This window comes from Oncorhynchus nerka, linkage group LG10 (assembly GCF_034236695.1).
Source record: "Oncorhynchus nerka isolate Pitt River linkage group LG10, Oner_Uvic_2.0, whole genome shotgun sequence".
NCBI classification, from domain to species: domain Eukaryota; kingdom Metazoa; phylum Chordata; class Actinopteri; order Salmoniformes; family Salmonidae; genus Oncorhynchus; species Oncorhynchus nerka.
In genome coordinates, this window is record NC_088405.1 from 64118590 (window position 1) to 64144147 (window position 25558).

The 25558-nt window shown below is 45.4% G+C and overlaps 1 protein-coding gene across 1 annotated transcript in view; it reads left to right on the forward strand.

The window, feature by feature from the left end:
- LOC115135829 (connector enhancer of kinase suppressor of ras 2-like) overlaps positions 1-18707 on the forward strand; it is a 61978-nt gene extending 43271 nt beyond the window's left edge. The window contains 9 exon segments of the mRNA XM_065023676.1: positions 48-226; positions 399-472; positions 10391-10462; positions 10668-10735; positions 11935-12003; positions 12006-12037; positions 13255-13762; positions 15991-16190; positions 16652-18707. Of these exon segments, the coding sequence (XP_064879748.1) occupies positions 48-226; positions 399-472; positions 10391-10462; positions 10668-10735; positions 11935-12003; positions 12006-12037; positions 13255-13762; positions 15991-16190; positions 16652-16699 (1250 nt within the window). The 3' untranslated portion in view covers positions 16700-18707.
- Positions 18708-25558: the final 6851 nt, after the last annotated feature.

Below are 25558 nucleotides of genomic sequence, written 5' to 3' on the forward strand. Positions count from 1 at the left end.
CCATCCAATACAGTTGTTTCATTGATACTCCTCTCTCCTTCCTACAGCTGGTGACTCTTTGTCCTCCATCAGTAAGAGGCGTATCTCATGTAAAGACCTGGGGCGGGGGGACTGTGAGGGCTGGCTGTGGAAAAAGAAGGATGCTAAAAGCTACTTCTCCCAGAAGTGGAAGAAATACTGGTTCATCCTGAAAGATACCTGCCTATACTGGTACATGAATGAGGAGGTGAGTGATACTGACAAACTTGCTAATTTGTTGTACTGTGACTCCCTCTCTGCATCCTCTCTTGATTATCTTGTGAAGATGTTAACCATCCCTCTATATTTTTTGTAACTCAGAAAAGTAATGTTTGTCAGACTCAAAACAGTGTATGATATTATGTTTTTTCCTCCCTCAGGATGAAAAGGCAGAGGGCTTTGTTAGTCTCCCAGAATTCAAGATGGATCGTGCATCTGAGTGTCGTAGGAAGTAGTGAGTACATGCATTTGTGTTTGTATACAATAAATTCATATGTGAGTCTTGTAGTCTGTTTGTCTGTGTGAACCTTGGCATATATGTTCAGTATATGCAACCTGTGTTTGTGCCCCAGAATACTTACAGTTAGTGCTGAGCGATTAACCGCCATTTCATTTTTTGTTGTTATTTAACAACTAATTGACTGACGTCGGTTCAATTACTGGTATTCCATTTAGTTTGTTTTTTTGTGAGCCCAGCGTGACGTTTCTCTAGAGAAATCTTTCAAGACAGAAATCAAGTCAAGAACTATGTGGAACGCTGGGCTAAAGCGAGTTGTAGTTCGCAAATATTCAACCTAGTTTAGCTCAGAAATGTGGTAATTAACTATAATCCTATAATCCGTTGCGGCAGTTTTTAATTTTTTGGACAGAGATGGATCAGAGGGGAAGAGGCGAAGCGAGAGGTTTTACTCTCGCCAAAATCTGTCCAAAATAAACCCAATGCGTTTCTATGGGCTTATTTTGGATTTAAACATGTCGCCTGCCTTCCTGCCTTTGGGACAACGACTCCCATAGTTAGGACGGAGACAATAACATCTCGCCATTATATACAGATCTCTGGATGGATACACTTTTACGCAGGGGTGCAACTTTCACTGGGGACGGGGGACGGGTGGACGGGGGCATGTCCCTCCACATTCTGAAATTGCATTTTTGTTCCTCCCCAGTTTTATATTTGGAATGTGATACAAAATGAGGCAACGGTGTGCTTTAGGATAGAGCCAGCGCAGGACACACTGGACCGTGGAGGTGCACCGGAGGTCTTGAGCGCAGAGCTGGCAGAATTCGTCCTGGCTGGATACCCCCCGTAGCCCGGCAAGTGCGGGGAATTGGAACAGTCAGCACTGGGCTGTGCTGGCGAACCAGGGACACCGTGCATAGAGCTGGCGCAGGATAACCTGGGCCGATGAGACGCACCGGAGGCCAGGAGCACTGAGCCGGCACAATCCGTCTGACAGCGCACCGGGCTGTGGATGCGCACTGAAGGCATGGTGCGCAGAACCGGGTAGCACGGTGCTAGACCGGTCACTCACTCATTTACATTTACATTTAAGTCATTTAGCAAACGCTCTTATCCAGAGCGACTTACAAATTGGTGCATTCACCTTATGACATCCAGTGGAGCAGCCACTTTACAATAGTGCATCTAAATCTTTTAAGGGGGGTGAGAAGGATTACTTTATCCTATCCTAGGTATTCCTTAAAGAGGTGGGGTTTCAGGTGTCTCCGGAAGGTGGTGATTGACTCCGCTGTCCTGGCGTCGTGAGGGAGTTTGTTCCACCATTGGGGGGCCAGAGCAGCGAACAGTTTTGACTGGGCTGAGCGGGAACTGTACTTCCTCAGTGGTAGGGAGGCGAGCAGGCCAGAGGTGGATGAACGCAGTGCCCTTGTTTGGGTGTAGGGCCTGATCAGAGCCTGGAGGTACTGAGGTGCCGTTCCCCTCACAGCTCCGTAGGCAAGCACCATGGTCTTGTAGCGGATGCGAGCTTCAACTGGAAGCCAGTGGAGAGAGAGGAGGAGCGGGGTGACGTGAGAGAACTTGGGAAGGTTGAACACCAGACGGGCTGCGGCGTTCTGGATGAGTTGTAGGGTTTAATGGCACAGGCAGGGAGCCCAGCCAACAGCGAGTTGCAGTAATCCAGACGGGAGATGACAAGTGCCTGGATTAGGACCTGCGCCGCTTCCTGTGTGAGGCAGGGTCGTACTCTGCGGATGTTGTAGAGCATGAACCTACAGGAACGGGCCACCGCCTTGATGTTAGTTGAGAACGACAGGGTGTTGTCCAGGATCACGCCAAGGTTCTTAGCGCTCTGGGAGGAGGACACAGTGGAGTTGTCAACCGTGATGGCGAGATCATGGAACGGGCAGTCCTTCCCCGGGAGGAAGAGCAGCTCCGTCTTGCCGAGGTTCAGCTTGAGGTGGTGATCCGTCATCCACACTGATATGTCTGCCAGACATGCAGAGATGCGATTCGCCACCTGGTCAACAGAAGGGGGAAAGGAGAAGATTAATTGTGTGTCGTCTGCATAGCAATGATAGGAGAGACCATGTGAGGTTATGACAGAGCCAAGTGACTTGGTGTATAGCGAGAATAGGAGAGGGCCTAGAACAGAGCCCTGGGGACACCAGTGGTGAGAGCACGTGGTGAGGAGACGGATTCTCGCCACGCCACCTGGTAGGAGCGACCTGTCAGGTAGGACGCAATCCAAGCGTGGGCCGCGCCGGAGATGCCCAACTCGGAGAGGGTGGAGAGGAGGATCTGATGGTTCACAGTATCGAAGGCAGCCGATAGGTCTAGAAGGATGAGAGCAGAGGAGAGAGAGTTAGCTTTAGCAGTGCGGAGCGCCTCCGTGATACAGAGAAGAGCAGTCTCAGTTGAATGACTAGTCTTGAAACCTGACTGATTTGGATCAAGAAGGTCATTCTGAGAGAGATAGCGGGAGAGCTGGCCAAGGACGGCACGTTCAAGGGTTTTGGAGAGAAAAGAAAGAAGGGATACTGGTCTGTAGTTGTTGACATCGGAGGGATCGAGTGTAGGTTTTTTCAGAAGGGGTGCAACTCTCGCTCTCTTGAAGACGGAAGGGACGTAGCCAGCGGTCAGGGATGAGTTGATGAGCGAGGTGAGGTAAGGGAGAAGGTCTCCGGAAATGGTCTGGAGAAGAGAGGAGGGGATAGGGTCAAGCGGGCAGGTTGTTGGGCGGCCGGCCGTCACAAGACGCGAGATTTCATCTGGAGAGAGAGGGGAGAAAGAGGTCAGAGCACAGGGTAGGGCAGTGTGAGCAGAACCAGCGGTGTCGTTTGACTTAGCAAACGAGGATCGGATGTCGTCGACCTTCTTATCAAAATGGTTGACGAAGTCATCTGCAGAGAGGGAGGAGGGGGGAGGGGGATTCAGGAGGGAGGAGAAGGTGGCAAAGAGCTTCCTAGGGTTAGAGGCAGATGCTTGGAATTTAGAGTGGTAGAAAGTGGCTTTAGCAGCAGCGACAGAAGAGGAAAATGTAGAGAGGAGGGAGTGAAAGGATGCCAGGTCCGCAGGGAGGCGAGTTTTCCTCCATTTCCGCTCGGCTGCCCGGAGCCCTGTTCTGTGAGCTCGCAATGAGTCGTCGAGCCACGGAATGGGAGGGGAGGACCGAGCCGGCCTGGAGGATAGGGGACATAGAGAGTCAAAGGATGCAGAAAGGGAGGAGAGGAGGGTTGAGGAGGCAGAATCAGGAGATAGGTTGGAGAAGGTTTGAGCAGAGGGAAGAGATGATAGGATGGAAGAGGAGAGAGTAGCGGGGAGAGAGAGCGAAGGTTGGGACGGCGCGATACCATCCGAGTAGGGGCAGTGTGGGAAGTGTTGGATGAGAGCGAGAGGGAAAAGGATACAAGGTAGTGGTCGGAGACTTGGAGGGGAGTTGCAATGAGGTTAGTGGAAGAACAGCATCTAGTAAAGATGAGGTCGAGCGTATTGCCTGCCTTGTGAGTAGGGGGAAGGTGAGAGGGAGAGGTCAAAAGAGGAGAGGAGTGGAAAGAAGGAGGCAGAGAGGAATGAGTCAAAGGTAGACGTGGGGAGGTTAAAGTCGCCCAGAACTGTGAGAGGTGAGCCGTCCTCAGGAAAGGAGCTTATCAAGGCATCAAGCTCATTGATGAACTCTCCGAGGAAACCTGGAGGGCGATAAATGATAAGGATGTTAAGCTTGAAAGGGCTGGTAACTGTGACAGCATGGAATTCAAAGGAGGCGATAGACAGATGGGTAAGGGGAGAAAGAGAGAATGACCACTTGGGAGAGATGAGGATCCCGGTGCCACCACCCCGCTGACCAGAAGCTCTCGGGGTGTGCGAGAACACGTGGGCGGACGAAGAGAGAGCAGTAGGAGTAGCAGTGTTATCTGTGGTGATCCATGTTTCCGCCAGTGCCAAGAAGTCGAGGGACTGGAGGGAGGCATAGGCTGAGATGAACTCTGCCTTGTTGGCCGCAGATCGGCAGTTCCAGAGGCTACCGGAGACCTGGAACTCCACGTGGGTCGTGCGCGCTGGGACCACCAGATTAGGGTGGCCCCGGCCACGCGGTGTGGAGCGTTTGTATGGTCTGTGCAGAGAGGAGAGAACAGGGATAGACAGACACATAGTTGACAGGCTACAGAAGAGGCTACGCTAATGCAAAGGAGATTGGAATGACAAGTGGACTACACGTCTCGAATGTTCAGAAAGTTGAGCTTACGTAGCAAGAATCTTATTGACTAAAATTATTAAAAATGATACAGTACTGCTGAAGTAGGCTAGGTGGCAGTGGCTGCGTTGTTGACTTTGTAGGCTAGCTGGCAGTGGCTGCGTTGTTGATTACGTTACGTTGCGTTAAAAGAACGACAATAGCTGGCTAGGTAACCTAGAAAATCGCTCTAGACTACACAATTATCTTTGATACAGAGACGGCTATGTAGCTAGCTATGTAGCTAGCTACGATCAAACAAATCAAACCGTTGTACTGTAATGAAATGAAATGAAAATGTGATACTACCTGTGGAGCGAGGCGGAATGCGACCGGGTTGTTGAGTTCTAATCGGTAGACGTTGGCTAGCTGTTAGCTAGCTAGCAGTGTCTCCTACGTTAAGGACGACAAATAGCTGGCTGCGTTGTTGATTCAGGGGCTAGCTGGCTAGCTAGCTAGCAGTGTTGATTACGTTACGTTGCGTTAAAAGAACGACAATAGCTGGCTAGGTAACCTAGAAAATCACTCTAGACTACACAATTATCTACACAATTATCTTTGATACAGAGACGGCTATGTAGCTAGCTATGTAGACGGTGGGCGTTAGCTAGCTGGCTAGCTGCTGGGCAGATACGTTAGGACGACGAAATACGATAATTACGCAATTATCTTTGATACAAAGACGGCTATGTAGCTAGCTAAGAAGAAATTGCTAAGATTAGACAAATCAAACCGTTGTACTATAATGAAATGTAATGAAATGTAATGAAAAGTTATACTACCTGCAGACCGAAGTGCAGACCGAAGTGCGGATGCGACTGCTCGCTCCAACCCAAAGATCTCCACCACTCCCCACAGTAAGCACGAGGAGTTGGCTCAGGTCTGAATCCTGACTCTGCCAATCTCCCCGTGTGCCCCCCCCCCCAAATAAAATATGTTTTGGGGCTGCCTCTCCTTCTTGCCTCGTTGTTCCAACTCCTCGTAATGCCTCCGTTCCGCTTTTGCTGCTTCTATCTCCTCCTTCGGACGGCGATACTCTCCTTTTCCGTCCAGGATCTCCTCCTATGTCCACTCGCCCTTTTGACCACGCTGCTTGGTCCTTCTTTGGTGGGTAGTTCTGTCACGCCTGTCGTCGGAAGGAGTCCACCAAAGCGCAGCGTGAAAAGTGTTCATGATTTCTTTTATTATCAAAAAACACTCAAACAAAGTAACAAAACGAAAGCGAACAGTTCTGTCAGGTAACAGAGACTAAACAGAAAATAACTACCCACAAACACAGGTGGGCAAAAGGCTGCCTAAGTATGATTCCCAATCAGAGACAATGATAGAACCACACTCGGCCAAAACAAAGAAATAGACAACATAGAATGCCCACCCCAAATCACACCCTGACCTAACCAAATAGAGAAATAAAACGGCTCGCTAAGGTCAGGGCGTGACAGTTGTGTGCGCGTGTGTGTGTGTTGACAGAGCATTACATTTATTGGCTGTGTCACGTGAGCGAGAGGAGAGAGAGCAGCACGCGTGCACATTGTGACAACTTTTTCCCAGTTGTAGGTAGGCTATTTAGATTGTCAGTATGGAGACACCTATTTGTAACCCTTTTTTCCATAAAACATATTATTACACTAGAACTAATGCACATCAAGAAATAATGGAGAAAAAGTACTGGAAAATGACTTTAGGCACACTAGAGCACATTACATACATTTGCTCAGAGGTGGTTTAAACTGCATTCTAATGTTGACTGCTTAAATAAAACGGTATCAAGCGAAGTGCTTTATGCATGCTCAGTTCTTGGGTCTCAGGGGCTGCCCGAGTGGAGATTTGAAATGCAAGTTATGGAACTCCCTCACATGGTTGTTTTTATGGAGAAAAGTCCTCAATGAAACTGACATTAGGCTAATGTGGAGAATTATACATTTGCCTATGTTGGCCATCAAGTAGCCTATTAATGTATATGCCATTGTAGGCTACCATTTAATAAAATAAACATGTTGAAATTACGATATCACTGGCGTTATTTCAAATCAATTTGTGTCACGTGTGTAGCCTACCTGGAGCTGGCAAACCAATTTAATAAATAGCCTATGACTTCAGTTTATTGTTGTTGTAGACTTGTGTTATTATGAATGCATTAGATTGACGGTAACAGTAGTCAGATTAGGCCAGGGGTGCACGTTTCACTGGGGACATGTCCCCCCACATTCTGAAATAGCATTTTTGTCCCCCGTTTTATAATTTAGAATGTGATACAAAACTGGGCAACGGTGTGCTTTAGGACCATGCGGATGCCTCCGAATGGTCGGATATCCTGTTTGGAGTGTTTACCCGACTGGATAAAAAATTATATATATGATTATGTCCCCCTCACTTCTTAAACCACTAGAAGGATATCTTCAACCACCAACTTACCATCCTGAGACAAGGTCGAGTATGGCCCACAAAGATCTCCACCACGGCACAACCCAAGACAGTTGATCACGTCAGATCACGTCAGTGACTCAACCCACTCAAGTGATGCACCCCTCCTAGGGATGGAAATGGAAGAGCACCTGTAAGCTAGTGACTCAGCCCCTGTAATAGGGTTGGAGGCAGAGAATCCCAGTGGAGAGAGGGGAACCGGCCAGGCAGAGACAGCAAGGGCGGTTCGTTGCTCCAGAGCCTTTCCCTTCACCTTCCCACTCCTGGGCCAGAGTACACTCAATCATATGACCCACTGAAGAGATGGTCTTCAGTAAAGACTTAAAGGTTGAGACTAAGTCTGCTTCTCTCACATGGGTAGGCAGACCATTCCATAAAAATGGAGCTCTATAGGAGAAAGCCCTGCCTCCAGCTGTTTGAAATTAGAAATTCTAGGGACAATTAGGAGGCCTGCGTCTTGTGACCGTCTTGTGACCGTAGCGTACGTGTAGGTATGTATGGCAGGACCAAATCGGAAAGATAGGTAGGAGCAAGCCCATGTAATGCTTTGTAGGTTAGCAGTAAAACCTTGAAATCAGCCCTTGCCTTAACAGGAAGCCAGTGTAGGGAGGCTAGCACTGGAGTAATATGAAGAGTGATGAAGAAGAGTGATGAAGTACTGCATCAGATGACCTGGCCTCCACAATCATGCGACCTCAACCCAGTTGAGATGGTTTGGGATGAGTTGGACCTCAGAGTGAAGGAAAAGCACTCAACAAGTGCCCAGCATATGTGGGAACTCCTTCAAGACTGTTGGAAAAAGCATTCCAGGTGAAGCTGGTTGAGAGCATGCCAAGAGTGTGCAAAGCTGTCTTCAAGGCAAAAAATATTTTGATTTGTTTAACACTTTGTTTTACTACATGATTTCATATGTGTTATTTCATGGTTTTGATGTCTTCACTATTATTCTTCAATGTATAAGATAGTAAATATAAAGAAAAACCTTTGAATGAGTAGGTGTGTCCAGACTTTTGACTGTTTCTGTACATATTCTCATGACTTGACTTTAATATTAATCTGAAGGCGGTTATTCATCAAATTAACTAATTATCTTTAATTGTTACCCGATTCAATTAATCATGTAACAATTAGCTGATTAGGATCTGGGGCAACACGAGAGTGCTCTTTAATTATTTTTTATTTTTTTATTTAATCTTTATTTTCTTACCATCTCCCGAATTAAACTCTAAAAGATCTTTACCTATCACATCTATAAACAGTTAACTTATTAATCATAACCTCGTATCATATCATCATTCTGAACAGTCGTAACCTCATTGCATCTGCAAAAACCTGAGCCTTACTTATGATTCACTACAACACAAATGTATTTATTTATTAGCTACTTAAATAGGACACAGGATAAACATACACACTCTGCACCGGTTATTGACTGGAGACGTAATACACTGAAAACCAGTCTCTAGCGGAATGACAACAACATTGTTAAAGCTTGTTAAAGAAGAGAGGGAGAGAGAGAGGGACAGAGACACTTAAAATTTGGTACATTCAGAAACTACTCTCACCTATAGTAACCAAATACTTTGCACACGAACAGCCGCCCACTTTGAGCAAGAAATCATGAATGTATTTACGTGAAATCCCGGGGATCTCTCGGTAAACAGGGCAGCTTTGGAAAGGGCGTTGGTCCTTTTTGCAGCATGCTTGTAAGGCTCCTATTGTCCGAAATGGTTCCAACAAGTCTTCTACTGATGTCCTTCTTTGTAGTTGTTCGGTATCCGGTGACTTGTCGTGTAGTCCTGAACAGAACTACAGAGTTGACTTTCCTTCCATTCACTCTGGAAGAGGCTTCTTTGAAGATAGGCTAGCTAGCTGTATCAATGGTTTGAGCAGAGTAACAGGATGATCCTACTTAAATTCGCTTTCAAAAATACTTTACTTAGAACAGCTAATCACCCGTACCAATGATTGTCTGGGAGGTGAGTTTATCGTCTCCACCTCGTGTTGAGTTTCAAAGTTCAAACCACTTTAAATGTGCAGCTGCAGCTTCATGCTTTTTTGGTCCAATGTGAGTTTTTTTAAACCCATCATTTATACCTTTTGCTGGAAAGGGGTGGTTCCGGCAGGCTAGCATGCTCCCTGACCTCACTCCAGGGCGGTGACTACTCCCTGTGCAAAGTTCATGGAAAACAATTATCTCTTATAGCTTCTCAAATCACACCCCTCACAAGACTAAAACACTTTCATAATTTTTCATGTTACATGCACAACGCATAGTATAGACACTATAGTATGGAAACTAAAATAATTAGTATTTGAAAGAAACCCAAATGTTGCTTCTAATGTCATTACAATATACAATGATATTCCTTCTTAATTGGCTCGATAACATTATGGAAAAAGGCTTTATTGTATATAGAAAAATGAGGCTATTTTTCAGGTCTTTTGGGTGGGTTTAGAGTGGTCATTGGGCTTAATTTCTTGCTTGACATGGCAACCCTGGGTTAGATAAACACAGACCACATGAGAGAGGAATGTTCACAACACAACGACGAGAGGGACAGAGACAGTTCGTGAAAGTATATCTTATCTACGTTGAAGAACTATGATTTTGTCAGACAGTTCTGCAGCATAGGCTACTTATGCTGGCTAGCTAAATAGGATAACTAAAGACAGTACAGTATGGGGAGCACACAGATAAAGTTAGGTTTGGCTGCTAGTGCCTGAGCAGAGATGAGATGACTTGAAGAAATGAAAGATAATAAAGTCATCAAATAAAACAAAGTAATACACATAACTGAAATATTTTATTATTTCATAGTAATTTCCTGTTTTTCTATTGATTTTATTGATTTATTTTACCTTTATTTAACTAGGCAAGTCAGTTAATTAAGAACAAATTCTTATTTTCAATGACGGCCTAGGAACAGTGGGTTAACTGCCTGTTCAGGGGCAGAACGACAGATGTGTACCTTGTCAGCTCGGGGGTTTGAATGTCTACCCAATGTAGACGTGACAGAGACAATGGAATGTTTAAAATGTTTTGGCAATTAAATGCCCACTATTTTTGGCTTTGGAATGTCCATTAAAAAGCTGTATTTCATAATGTATTAAAAAAATATCGAAACCAAAAAACGTGATTATTTTGTTATAATCAAACCGAAACCGAACCTAACCAACCTCAAAAAGCACTAACCGCTCAGCACTATTTACCGTATGGTATAATCTGTCCTTGACCGCATGTTTCTGTGTTCCAGTGCTTTCAAGGCCTGCCATCCAAAGATCAAGAGTTTCTACTTTGCAGCAGACAATGCAGATGACATGAACAGGTGAGAGTCACTGTCAGACATAATTACTGTAGCTAACACGGAGGGGGAGACAGGCAGAGACAAGGAGGTGAGAAAAACTGAACGGTTTTGACAAATAGGGCTAGGCAGATGACCAGGTGAGCTGATGTGAGATGCAAAAACAGCAGGAGATAACAGAATGGTGTGTGAGATTTGGAATGGGGTCATTAATTTTGTTCCCTCACAGGTGGCTGAGTCGTCTGACCATGGCAGTGGCAGGTTACTCGGAGCAGGAGAGGATCCGACAGGACCAGGGTGAGAATACGTCAATACACATTCACTTCTTATGGCTGCCATCCCCTTAACGGGATAATTTTCATCAACAACCACTGAATTGCATAGCGCCACATTCAAATAATATTACTAAAAATATTTATATTCATGAAATCACAAGTGTAATATAGCAAAACACAGTTTAGCCTTTTGTTAATCCACCTGACATGTCAGATTTTGAAAATATGCTTTACAGCGAAAGCAATCCAAGCGTTTGTGTAAGTTTATCGATCGCTCGACAAAACATTATGAACACCTAGCATCAAGTAGCTTGGTCACGAAAATCAGAAAAGCAATCAAATTAATCGTTTACCTTTGATGACCTTCGGATGTTTTCACTCGCGAGACTCCCAGTTACACAATAAATGTTCCTTTTGTTCCATAAAGATTATTTTTATATCCAAAATACCTCTGTTTGTTTGCCGCGTTATGTTCAGAAATCCACAGGAAAGAGCGGTCACGACAATGCAGACAAATTGCAAATAGTATCCGTAATGTCCACAGAAACATGTCAAACGTTTTTTATAATCAATCCTCAGGTTGTTTTTAAAATATATAATCGATAATATATCAACCGCAACTCTCTTTTTCAGTAGGAGAGGGAAAGACAATGGCTACCCAAACTCTGTTGCGCATTCAAAACACTACTGGCACCCGGCCATACAATGACGCGATGTTATCTTTCTCGCTAATTTTTCAAAATAAAGCCTGAAACTATGTCTAAAGACTGCTGACACCTTGAGGAAGCGATATGAAAAGGAATATGGTTTATATCCCTTTAAATGGAGCAAAGGCAGGCTAAGGAACATGGAGTTTTCAAAATAGAAGCCACTTCCTGGTTTGATTTTCCTCAGGTTTTCGCCTGCAATATCAGTTATGTTATACTCACAGACAATATTTTGACAGTTTTGGAAACTTTAGAGTGTTTTCTATCCAATACTAATAATAATATGCATATATTAGCAACTGAGACTGAGGAGCAGGCCGTTTAGTTTGGGCAACTTATTCATCCAAGCTACTCAATACTGCCCCCCAGCCATAAGAAGTTAATATAGGTGACAATAATAGAGGCTAAGAGCTGCTTCGTTTGCCCTAGGTCTACTTTAGAAAATCCCCCCACATTGTCTCTTTCTGATGGTGACGTGTCCTCTTCTCTGCTTCATCCTTGTCATCATGACCAGACTACTGGAGTGAAAGTGACCATGAGGACATGGAGATGCCTTCAACCATGCCCAAACAGGACAGCCCTCCTCCCCCTACGATACCTACCCCAGGCCCCCCTCGGTAAGTCACTCTTTCTGTGAAAAGCTACTCTGTGCATAGTTTTAATCTGGACTCTTCCCTCTTTTCTAATCCTCCTATTATTTACATTATTGTTACAATGCCATTATATACCTCTCTAGCTGAGTCTCTTCCCTTTACAAAAAATATTCCTTGATTACAAATTACGTCATAAAGGAAAACGTCCCTAGCAAGCGGAACAGATATGACAGCTGGTTACACAAAAGAAAAGGATCTGGGATTGAGTGAAAGAGCGGGAAGACTGAGGAACAAAGGGCGAAGCTGTGCTATTGTAAATACAGTATCTTATGCATTCTAAATTACTGCCCATTTGGAAAAGGAAAATGCAATAAATATTTACTCTGAGCTGCCCTTCAGTAGGTTGGTGGTAGATGGAAGGCCGTGTTGCCCAACCGAGTCCTTTGAAGAATGTCCCTGGTGGTAAATTGAATACATTGTAGTAACGTCATTGTGTGGTAGACGGGATGTCTGTTCTTTCCTAGCCCGCGTTTGCAGCTGCTGTTGCTAACTCAACGGCTAGGAGGTATCACTTCTGTAGAGAATAAGAGTTCAAAGTTCATACCATTCGCAACCAAAGCTCACGCTGAGGTTTGCTTAGTTCTGTAGTTGACATTTTAGTCCTTTTAACGCAGAGGCTGCAGACCTCACGTACTTGGAACAGGAGGTTACATTTTCGTCAAGGCTTTATATAGTGGAGCGAGAAGGGTGTGTTTGAAACCCATGTCTCTTCACAGGGACGGGCCACTGATTGAGCAGAGTCCTAACCTTATGAAAACCCAAATCTCTCATTTGGAAGCTAAAATTACATTTAATCTTTTCACCAATAATTTTATATTCAAACATTTAAATTGAACAACAATTCCATGTGAATCCGATAACTCTGATGTGTAGACTTTCCACTGTAGAGTTTATGTCATCCTATCATCGATGAGAATGTCTCAGATGACAACCGAACTGACATCATATTCATTAAGTACCACCACATATGTTCAATTGGTCGGATTACCAGAATATAGTTAATTTCCTTCTGATGTTCCCAGAATCTCTATGTTAACCAAGGCGTTTTCAAATGTCACATCAGTAGGGTAGAGAGAGGGAAAAGGGGGGAAGATGTATTTATGACTGTCATAAACGTACCCCCAGGCCAACGTCATGACACAATGCTATGCCATGACATCTCTCTGTCTGGTTATCTGTAGGTGTCCCAGATGAGTCCATACCTGGAGCCCAAACACGGCCGCCTTTCCTCCTCTGAGACCTTCCAGTCACGCTCTTCTCATGAGGAGTTCCACCCCGAGCCACAGGAGGGCAGCAGCAGTGGAGGCGGCATCTCGCCTGGCCAGAAGTCCTCCAGCCAACGGCGTTCGTGGCAGGACCTGATTGAGACGCCCTTGGGCAGCACAGGGCTCCACTACCTGCAGACACTGCCCCTGCCCCTGGAGGAGGCCCTGCTATGTTCCCCTGGAGGAGGAGGTCTGTCTGTGGAGTACCGCCGCCAGTCAACCCTCCCTGCCCAGCGCAGCCTGCTGCAGGAGCACTATGGCCCACTGCCCCTGCAACTCAGCCCCAGTGTCCCTGTAGAGGCTGTGGGGAAACAACGTAGCTTCACCCTGCCCCGAGACAGTGGGCTCCATGCCATTCTCTCAGCTTCGGCCAGCGCCTCTGACCACAGGGACCACCACCACTACCAGCTGGCCAGAGACACAGGTGAGACATTACTAAGGCATGACTGAGACACAGGACAAAGACGTGACAGCCATGACACCATGAGATAGAGAGACATGGCACCATGAGACAGAGAAGAAAGAGATGGGACAACGACCTTAACCTCTCTCTCCCTGTTACATTCTAGGATAAAATAGTTTTATATACTTACATGGAAATTAGTACTTATAGGGTTATAACCTGGTATCCAATGGTGAATGATGTTGCTAATTATAGGCATTGTTCAGACACAGTCTGTGTCACAGACATTGCTGATTGTCTGAGATTTAGACCAGCCCCATCCCTACAGATCTCCAGGACACTATTCTAAAGTGAGGGGAAATCTTAGTGTCCTAATTGACACTAATTCATCCTGGCAGCCCGGGCCCCTCCTCGATGTCTTCCACACATGCAGACACACACACACACACACACACACACACACACACACACACACACACACACACACACACACACACACACACACACACACACACACAGCCATGATAGAGACATCGCTGTGCCCCACCTCAGTGTTTGGGGAGGTGGGGCGAGGGAGAATCCTTTCAGCCCAAGTTAACATTGAATTTTGAAGAGGACAAAGAAACATGCCCAAGGGGCCTTTTCTCCTGTCCTAATTTCTCTGCCACTCCATCACTCACTGTCTCTACTACTCCCTCTATAGACTCTAACACAAAAACACGCAGCAAATACTGCATGATACACTTCAAGAGGCACAGCCCCACAGCTTCACAACCTCCAAAACACACATATTGCTGACCCCCAAAACACGTATTGCAAATGCACAGCATAGTATGACAACCACCAGACACAAAACCTTTGGTTAAGTTTTAGTCAACATACACTACATTGTCAAAAGTATGTGGACACCTGCCAGTTGAACATCTCATTCCAGAATCATGGGCACTAATATGGACTTCGTCCTCCCTTTTCTGCTACAACAGCCTCTACTCTTCTGGGAAGGCATTCAACTTGATGTTGGAACATTGCTGTGGGGACTTGCTTCCATTCAGACACAAGAGCATTAATGAGGTCAGGCACTGATGTTGGGTGATTAGGTATGGCTCCCAGTCAGCATTCCAGTTCATCCCAAAGGTGTTTGATGGGGTGAGGTCAGGGCTCTGTTCAGGCCAGTCAAGTTTTTCCACACTGATCTCGACAAAACTATTTCTGTGTGGACCTCGCTTTGTCGCTTTGTGCCACAAAGTTGGAAGCACAGAATAGTCTAGAATGTCATTGTATGCTGTAGTGTTAATATTTCCCTTCACTGGAACTAAGGGGCCTAGCCCGAATCATGAAAAAACAGCCCCAGACCATTATTCCTCCTCCACCAAACTTTACAGCTGTCACTATGCATTGGGGCATCTAGCGTTATCCTAGCATCCTAGCACCAAACCCAGATATGTCCGTTGAACTGCCAGATTGTGAAGCGTGATTCATCACTCCACAGAACTCGTTTTAACTGCTCCAGAGTCCAATGGCGGCGAGCTTTACACCACACCAGCTGACGCTTGGCATTGCACATGGTGATCTTAGGCTTGTGTGCAGCCGCTCGGTCATGAAAACCCATTTCATGAAGCTCCCGACGAACAGTTATTTTGCTGACGTTGCTTCCAGAGGCAGTTTGGAACTTGGTAGTGAGTGTTGCAACCGAGGACAGATGATTTTTACGCGCTACATGCTTCAGCACTCGGCAGTCCCGTTCTGTGATCTTGTGTGGTCTACCACTTTGTGGTTGAGCCGTTGTTGCTCATAGACGTTTCTACTTCACAATAACAGCACTTACAGTTGACACCTCTGGAAACTTCTGACAATCTGACTTGTTGGAAAGGTGGCGTCCTATGATGGTGCATGTTGAAAGTCACTGAGCTCTTCAGTAAGGCCATTCTACTACCAATGTTTGTCTACGGAGATTGCATGGCTGTGTGCCAAATTTTATACACCTGTCATTAACTCATTTGAAGGGGTGCCAGATAAGATAAGAGCTATGTGGCAATAGCACCATAAGAGGGCAGTATATGTAAAGGATAGCATGGGACATTCCACTGTAGCAGCTTACTGTGTGTGTTCTGCCTGCCTCTGAGGAAATGCAGTATTGTTCTGAACTTCTAGGAATGAGAGATCTTGATGCACATGCATATTGCTGTTTTTGTTGTTGAGTGTGGTGCCAGCCGGTGAATGCCATGTATTGTGACTCTGCTTTTCCTCAGGCCGTGAGAGAGAGGGCCGTCCCCAGGCGGACTCTCTGGGGGACCTGTACCGGGCCCTGGAGAGGGCCAACCTGTCCTCCATGGGAGACCACCGGCCCTCCGCCCGCCTTGAGTACAAACGCTCCTTTGTCCGCCGCGTCAATGACCCACTCCTCAGCGAAAAGCTGCACCGTCTCCGCATCCTACAGAGTGCGCTCAAGGTATGACCCCCCCCTCTCTTTTTCTCTCCCCATCTCCCTCTCTCTCTCTCTATAACCACTGTGATTATTATTTGACCTTGCTGGTCATCTATGAACGTTTGAAAATTTTTTTGAAGAACGATCTGACCTTAATTGCATGTATCCTTATAATCTCCAGCCTGCACAGCCAGAAGTGGACTGACCACCCCTTAGAGCCTGGTTCCTCTCTAGGTTTCTTCCTAGGTTCCTAGTTTTCCTAACCACCATGCTTCTACATCTGCATTGCTTGCTCTTTGGGGTTTTAGGCTGGGCTTCTGTATAAGCACTTTGTGACATCTACTGATGTAAAAAGGGCTTTATAAAATACATTTGATTGAAAGATGACAGGACCTATAGAATATAGTGTGTACAGTGTGTGTACTGTTTATGTACTGTATACAGTGTATCACATCTTAAATCATACTCTTCTTTCCCCCTGACAGAATGTCCCTCTTCAGGACTCTGACCCGTCGTTAGGTTTTTTAGGATAGCCTGTGTGGAACGGACCATGGACACAGCCGCACCATCATAGTCACCCAATTCATCCTGCCAAGGGACGTGCCCTTACTGCCCTACCCCAGACATGCCCACATCCCTGGAAGACAGCCACAACAACCAGGATTAACCCCTCTCTACCTCTCTCTTTCACTCAATCTCACTCTCTCTCTGCATGCCCACATCTACCTCTAAGGACCTTCCCTCATGCAAAATAGTTTGTTCAGTGATCAAAATAACCATAACATATTCAATAATTGCATCGTGCAATGCATGTTCACGCTATTTACAGTAATTAAACTCTAGTTCAATAATAGTCTTCTTCTCATTGACATTGTTAAAGGAAAGTTATAACATAAATTGCCCTGGAGAATATAGTGGCCAGGATTGAATCAGATTAGCTTTAACTCACGGTATTCAACAAACGCATACCTTAATATTGCCTTTGTTTAGGCGATGTCGGAGGTGTATCTGCGTTGGAGCTGTTAAGTCGGTGAGTGGCTGCGCTTGTGGTCGTTGTCACGAAAACCACACCCGTCCTTATGTCCCACCCGCGTTAGAAGTTCAGAAGGAGAAAGTGTAGGTTATATAGGAATAATGACACTCAAATTGAAAATCATTAAACAAAATAATAATGATTTATATCAGCCTAATGGAGGTAAACATTATATCACACAATCCAGTGTTCAAACATGTAACACGGCTGCATGGGATTTCTACTCATGTGACTCAGTGCATCCAATGGCAATGTCCACGAATGCAGTTACACCTCTGACACCGGCTAAATAAAAGCAATATTAAGCTATGAGTTTGTCTGTTAGCGCTGATCTGATTGAAACATGGCCTGAGTTTTATGGTATTTTTTGCACAGTTCAATGCTGTTTTGCATGAGGATGTTGCCCTGTGTGTCTTTATTTCCACCTCCCCTCCACCTGTTTCAGAAGCTCATGGACACATATTCATCTCACTCTGGGTTTCTGTCCACTCTATCTCTCTCACTCTCTCAGAACATTGTCTGTGAAGGACAGTATTGTTTGACTTATGAAGAGTAAGCTTCTAGAAGGCACATAAGACTTCCACAGCCTTTTCTGGTTTGATGATATTGGATATGTCCCCTCATCTGAAAGACTGCATTAGTGGAGCGCCCTTTAACTCACTGCTCACCTGCATGGCCATGTTAGAACCTTCTGCTTCTGTACAGTACTGTCTGTTCTGAAGACTATGCCAGGGTTCTGTACAGGAACACTACAATGAATCTTGATCTTAAACTAACTATAATAAGCAATTGTATTTTTGATGTCTACAATGTTTATGTTATGCATGTGTGAATGGTAAATGAGTATGTATGTCTGTGTGTTAGGAGAGTGTACAGTATTTTAATCATATATATTTATTTCATAAACTGGATATCGCACAACTGGTATGTCAGAACAAAATCTAAGGAGATATAATTTCAACTTCAGTGTTGTGCCTCAGCGATTTCTGAAAGTATTACCACTCCAAAACTGGGTGAACATAAATAGTTGATGGCTGCAGGGCGTAATCTCTCTCTTATAATAAACAGTAACTGGTGCACAGAGACAGAAAGACAGGTGAGAACTGGCAATAATAAACCAGTATTGTAAATTGTGAAGCATTGATCAGAAACACGTGTCTATTTTTGTATGCATGCTACCTATCCAAATGTTTGTAAATGGTTTTGTATTCCGAGGTGTGTGATCTGAGGACTGCTGGTGTGAACCCGTCATTCACTTTGTGTTTCTAAGAACTATTTTACATTTGAAGGAAAAGCAACAGGAGAAAGTGTTTGTTTTTGAAGTGTTCTCTGCAGAAAGGTAAATAACTGTATTTATAAACTGTTCATTGTTTGAGCATGCTTTGTATAACTTAAACAGAATATCATGCCATTTGAAATCTATGGAAGTGGCACATGTTTGGCGTATCGTGGCTAATTTACTTTTTTATTCAATAATAAACGATGGCTTGTCCATCTCCTGAACTCTCCCTGAATGGTGAATCCTCCATTTCAAGTATTTTCTTAGGTGCTCTACTCCTGATAAGGGGAACACAGATTGTACAAGATAAAACTATTTTCCTCTGAAAGGTTCTCCCTCAATGTTGGATTTTTCTTTATACTGTATCAGCAGTAAGCATTAATAAGTACTTCTTACTTGGTAACCCTCATGTTGATACACTATTGAAAAGAACAGAACATTCCCTATAAATCCATCTCTGAACATGGCTGTCAGCCTATCAGGAGGTTGATGAAGAAGCAGCTCAGATTTACAGAGGAGATAGGCAGCACAAGCCTCAAACCAGATATCATTCTCTGGTCTAGAGGCACCACGCAGGTACAGGTCGTCATCGAGCTTACAGTGCCCTGGGAAGAGAGGATAGAGGAGGCACATGATTGGAAACTCAAGAAATACCAGTCCCTCATCCTGAGCAGAATGGATGGAGAGCCTCGAATCTACCAGGTGTGAAAACATTAGTCCTAACAGTTGCAAACAGTTGTGTTTTGCAATGAACACAAAAGTTTCTATTGAACAAATGAATGTAGGTCCCTCCCCGCTTCGTTCCGTATGTTTCCGTTGAATAAACGTTTTGCAACAGAATCGGCGTAATGAATATGCCCCCAGTTTTGGTCGGTTGCAGGGGCTTCGCAAGCCAATCACTCTGGAGAGCCCTGGAGCTGCTCAGCATTGAAGGAGTGGCAAGGAAGAAGCAATTGGCTGACGACAGCAAGGAGGCAGAAGTTGCATCCCGTTGGAAAAAAATCCTAGATTTTTACGAGGGTTAGGGCATATACATTTTTCAGTTAATATCTAAGATGACTTGTTTTGAAGTTAGCCGGTCAAGTTCAAGTTCTTCAAAAAATGCATTGGACGTTTGTACCTTTGTTGGTCAATTTAATTTGGCTGCACTTGGTTTGAGTTTAACATGCTAATCAGCTTCGGACAGAACAAGAAACTTTTGCTCCCTATTTATTTAGATCTATGGGGAGAGCGATGTCTGATCACTGTAAACTTACAAGACAATCCCGTGGGAGACGGCCAACACTGTTTAATGAGCTTGTTATTGTTATCAAACTATGCTAATGTGTTTTCTGTTCATTAAGGTTTAGAAAGCCACCCCTATGATATAAATATCCTGTAGGCAGCCCTTCCCTTTATGCACTACTAGGCCTACTGCATCTACTGAATCACAGATACATGATTACAAGACTTTACCCACTCATGTTCCCATGAATGTGTTCAATTCGATGTTATGTTTGTTGAGCCAAGATTAATTATGTTGAGCAGCACTGTGTATTGGATCACTTGCCACTTTTTCTTGGTTCAACACATTTTGTTTTGTGCAACCAAAACTGTCATATTAATATGACAATAAAAACATATTTAACTAGATGTGTAACTGTAATGTGAAAATGCTCACTACTCTACTTTCAGTGTGTTTTGTTTTGATGAGAGTTGATGCACTAGGCTGGCGCTAACCCAATGTACTGTATTTCCAAAACATTACACATGTGCACAAGCACCAGCACAGCAAACATTCTCTAGTGACCCCCACAGCTTAGCTAGGTTCATAGACCCATTTTTTTGTTTACAAGCAAACGTCATGTTTGAGTGATGCACACGCATGCTTGCAACAAAAAGCCCTGTAGAATGACATACTTGAGTGAGTGATGACCATGAAAAACACACAAGACTGATGGCTGTAGACACACAAGACTGATGGCTATAGACACACAAGACTGATGGCTATAGACACACACGACTAATGGCTATAGACACACAAGACTGATGGCTATAGACACACACAACTAATGGCTATAGACACACAAGACTGATGGCTATAGACACACAAGACTGATGGCTATAGACACACACGACTGATGGCTATAGACACACAAGACTGATGGCTATAGACACACAAGACTGATGGCTATAGACACACAAGACTGATGGCTATAGACACACAAGACTGATGGCTGTAGACACACAAGACTGATGGCTATAGACACACACAACTAATGGCTATAGACACACAAGACTGATGGCTATAGACACACACGACTGATGGCTATAGACACACAAGACTGATGGCTATAGACACACAAGACTGATGGCTATAGACACACAAGACTGATGGCTATAGACACACACGACTGATGGCTATAGACACACAAGACTGATGGCTATAGACACACAAGACTGATGGCTATAGACACACAAGACTGATGGCTATAGACACACAAGACTGATGGCTATAGACACACACGACTGATGGCTATAGACACACAAGACTGATGGCTATAGACACACAAGACTGATGGCTATAGACACACAAGACTGATGGCTATAGACACACACGACTGATGGCTATAGACACACAAGACTGATGGCTATAGACACACAAGACTGATGGCTATAGACACACAAGACTGATGGCTATAGACACACAAGACTGATGGCTGTAGACACACAAGACTGATGGCTATAGACACACAAGACTGATGGCTATAGACACACAAGACTGATGGCTGTAGACACACAAGACTGATGGCTATAGACACACAAGACTGATGGCTATAGACACACAAGACTGATGGCTATAGACACACAAGACTGATGGCTATAGACACACAAGACTGATGGCTATAGACACACAAGACTGATGGCTATAGACACACAAGACTGATGGCTATAGCTATGCTCAACAAGTGTATTATTCTTCTGGCTTTATCTAGCTCTGTTTGTGATTATTTTACCATGCCTCAATGTCTTGCTAGGTAATCAACCCTTCAATGACTACTGCAATGTTAATGTAGCCGATAACCATCTGATTACGAGTTACTTCCCTTCCCCCGCACCATCCTTATGATTGTGCCATTGATCTTCTCCCAGGCACTACACCACCTCGGGGTCGATTGTATTCTCTGTCTGGACCAGAGACCAAAGCTAAGCATATTTTCCAAGTTGGACCTTCGAAATGCCTACCACCTGGTTTGGATACGCGAGGGGGATGAGTTGAAGACAGCCTTCAACACAGCCAGTGGACATTATGAGTACCAGGTCATGCCATTTGGACTCACCAACACCCCCGCTGTTTTCCAGGCTTTGGTCAATGATGTGCTTCGGGACATGCTAAACCGGTTTGTGTTCGTGTACCTTGACGACATCCTGTTTTTTTCCCCAATCTGCACAAGAAAATCTTCATGTCAGAAGACGCATCAGCGCCTCCTGGAGAACTAACAGTTCGTGAAATCCGAGAAGTGTGAGTTCCACCACTCTACATTCACCTTTCTGGGATATGTCATTATTGACAGCAAAGTTCAGATGGATCCTGGAAAGGTGAAAGCAGTGGTGGATTGGCCTCAACCAACATCCAGGGTGCAGTTGCAACGGTTTCTTGGGTTTGCACACTTCTACCAACGTTTCATTTGGGACTACACCACCCTGGCGGCCCCCCTCTCGGCATTCACCTCTCCTAAGGTACCGTTCAAATGGTCTCCAGCTGTCGACAAAGCCTTTGTAGACCTGAAGCATCGGTTCACAACAGCACCCATCCTCATCCATCCAGACCCCTCACGTCAATTTGTGGTGGAAGTGGATGCTTCGGATGTTGGAGTGGGGACCATCCTGTCCCAGCGACCTGCCCAGGACCAGAAGCTTCATCCCTGTGCCTTCCAGTCCCATTGTCTCAATCCTGTTGAAAGAAACTATGATGTTGGAAACCGAGATCTCCTGGCTGTGAAGAAGGCATTGGAAGAGTGGAAGCACTGGCTGGAAGGAGCAGAACAGCCATTCCTGGTCTGGACTGACCATACAAAACTGGAATATCTCCGTACAGCCAAGCGCCTCAACTCCAGGCAGGCCCGGTGGGCCCTCCTGTTCACCAGATTTAACTTCACCATCTCCTACCGCCCTGGGTCAAAGAATGTGAAGCCTGATGCCCTCTCCCACCTATTCAGTTCCTCTGCAACACCCTCGACCTCTGAAACCATTCTCCCTACCTCATGCCTTGCTGCCACTGTGGATTGGGGTATTGAGAACCTAGTCCGCGAGGCACAAAGCTCTCAGCCTGGACCTGAAGGGGGCTCGGCAAACTGGCCTTCTGTCCCTAATCCAGTCCGGTCCCGGGTCTGGAATGGGATCATTCCTCCAGGATGACCTGTCATCCAGGGTCCCGTCATACACTAGCCTTCCTCCGACAACGTTTCTAGTGGCCCACAACGGTTCCTGACGTCTCTGCCTTCGTCGCCGCTTGCACAGTGTGTGCGTAGAACAAGACTCCACGGCAAGCGCCTTCTGGCCTCCTTCAGTCACTACCGGTCCCTCATCGTCCCTGGTCTCATATATCTCTGGACTTTGTCACTGGGCTCCCTCCGTCTGATGGCAACACTGTCATTATCCAAGGCCGCCCATTTCATCTGACCCCCAAACTACCTTCTGCCAAGGAGATTGCCCAGCTTATGGTGCAGAATGTCTTCCGAATCCATGGACTCCCGGTAGACATGGTCTCCGATCGGGGTTCTCGTTTCAGTTCTGGAAGGCATTCTGCACCCTTATTGGGTTGTCGGCCAGCCTGTCATCCAGATTCCATGCCCAAACTAACGGTCAGTCGGAGATAGCCAACCAAGACCTGGAGACCACCTTAAGGTGCCTGGTCTCAACCAACCTCACTACCTGTAGCCATCAACTGGTCTGGGTGGAGTATGCCCGGAACACCCTTCCCAGTTCTGCCACGGGACTCTCCCCTTTCGAGTGCTCCATGGGGTATCAGCCTTCACTTTGGGTTATTAAACATTGTAAGACTCCAACCATCTGCCTCCTGTGTCTGCATCTGGGTCTCGCCTTGTGCATTGATAGTAACCACATTCTGGGTAAGTTGTTTTTAATGGTCTCTTGGAAAAAGTCCTTGCACATCACTGGAACATTCATATGAAAACGTTAGATAATGGCGTAATGAGACTCTTAATTAAGGGAACTTTCTCTAAAGTTGTGGGAACGTTTGTTGTTAGCTGCGATGTCAGTGCAAAAAGTAAGGCAATTACATCTCAACTTTAGTGTTCAGAGATTCTGAAGTTATTAACACTTCAAGACTGGGCGAACATACACTATATTTACAAAAGTCAGCCCCAGCACTCTTAATTGTCAGCGAACTAGGTGTGCCTTGCAAGACCCAGACTCTGATGGGTCACAATAGATTAACTTAGCTCATGAGCATCTACAAGTTATATTCGGCGCCGACAGAGATGGCCGCCTCGCTTCGCGTTCCTAGGAAACTATGCAGTTTTTTGTTTTTTTACGTGTTATTTCTTACATCGGTACCCCAGGTCATCTTAGGTTTCATTACATACAGTCGAGAAGAACTACTGAATATAAGAGCAGCGTCAACTCACCATCAGTACGACCAAGAATATGACTTTCGCGAAGTGGATCCTGTGTTCTGCCTTTCACCCAGGACAACGGAATGGATCCCAGCCGGCGACCCAAAAAAACGACTTCGTAAAAGGGGGAAACGAAGCGGTCTTCTGGTCAGACTCCGGAGACGGGCACATCGTGCACCACTCCCTAGCATTCTTCTCGCCAATGTCCAGTCTCTTGACAACAAGGTTGATGAAATCCGAGCAAGGGTAGCATTCCAGAGGGACATCAGAGACTGTAACGTTCTTTGCTTCACGGAAACATGGCTCACTGGAGAGACGCTATCGGAGTCGGTGCAGCCAGCTGGTTTCTCCACGCATCGCGCCGACAGAAACAAACATCTTTCTGGTAAGAAGAGGGGCGGGGGCGTATGCTTCATGGTTAACGAGACGTGGTGTGGCCACAACAACATACAGGAACTCAAGTCCTTCTGTTCACCTGATTTAGAATTCCTCACAATCAAATGTCGACCGCATTATCTACCAAGGGAATTCTCTTCGATTATAATCACAGCCGTATATATTCCCCCCCAGGCAGACACATCGATGGCTCTGAACAAACTTTATTTGACTCTTTGCAAACTGGAATCCATATATCCTGATGCTGCATTCATTGTAGCTGGGGATTTTAACAAGGCTGATCTGAAAACAAGACTCCCTAAATTGTATCAGCATATCGATTGCGCAACCAGGGCTGGAAAAACCTTGGACCATTGCTATTCTAACTTCCGCGACGCATATAAGGCCCTGCCCCGCTCTCCTTTCGGAAAAGCTGACCACGACTCCATTTTGTTGATCCCTGCCTACAGACAGAAACTAAAACAAGAAGCTCCCGCGCTGAGGTCTGTTCAACGCTGGTCCGACCAAGCTGATTCCACACTCCAAGACTGCTTCCATCCCGTGGACTGGGATATGTTTCGTATTGCATCAAACAACAACATTGACGAATACGCTGATTCGGTGAGCGAGTTCATTAGAACGTGCGTTGAAGATGTCGTTCCCATAGCAACGATTAAAACATTCCCAAACCAGAAACCGTGGATTGATGGCAGCATTCGCGTGAAACTGAAAGCGCGAACCACTGCTTTTAATCAGGGCAAGGTGACCGGAAACATGACCGAATACAAACAGTGTAGCTATTCTCTCCGCAAGGCAATCAAACAAGCTAAGCGTCAGTATAGAGACAAAGTAGAATTTAACAGCTCAGACACAAGAGGTATGTGGCAGGGTCTACAGTCAATCACGGATTACTAAAAGAAAACCAGCCCCGTCACGGACCAGGATGTCTTGCTCCCAGGCAGACTAAATAACTTTTTTTGCCCGCTTTGAGGACAATACAGTGCCACGGACATGGCCCGCAACCAAAACATGCGGACTCTCCTTCACTGCAGCCGACGTGAGGAAAACATTTAAACGTGTTAACCCT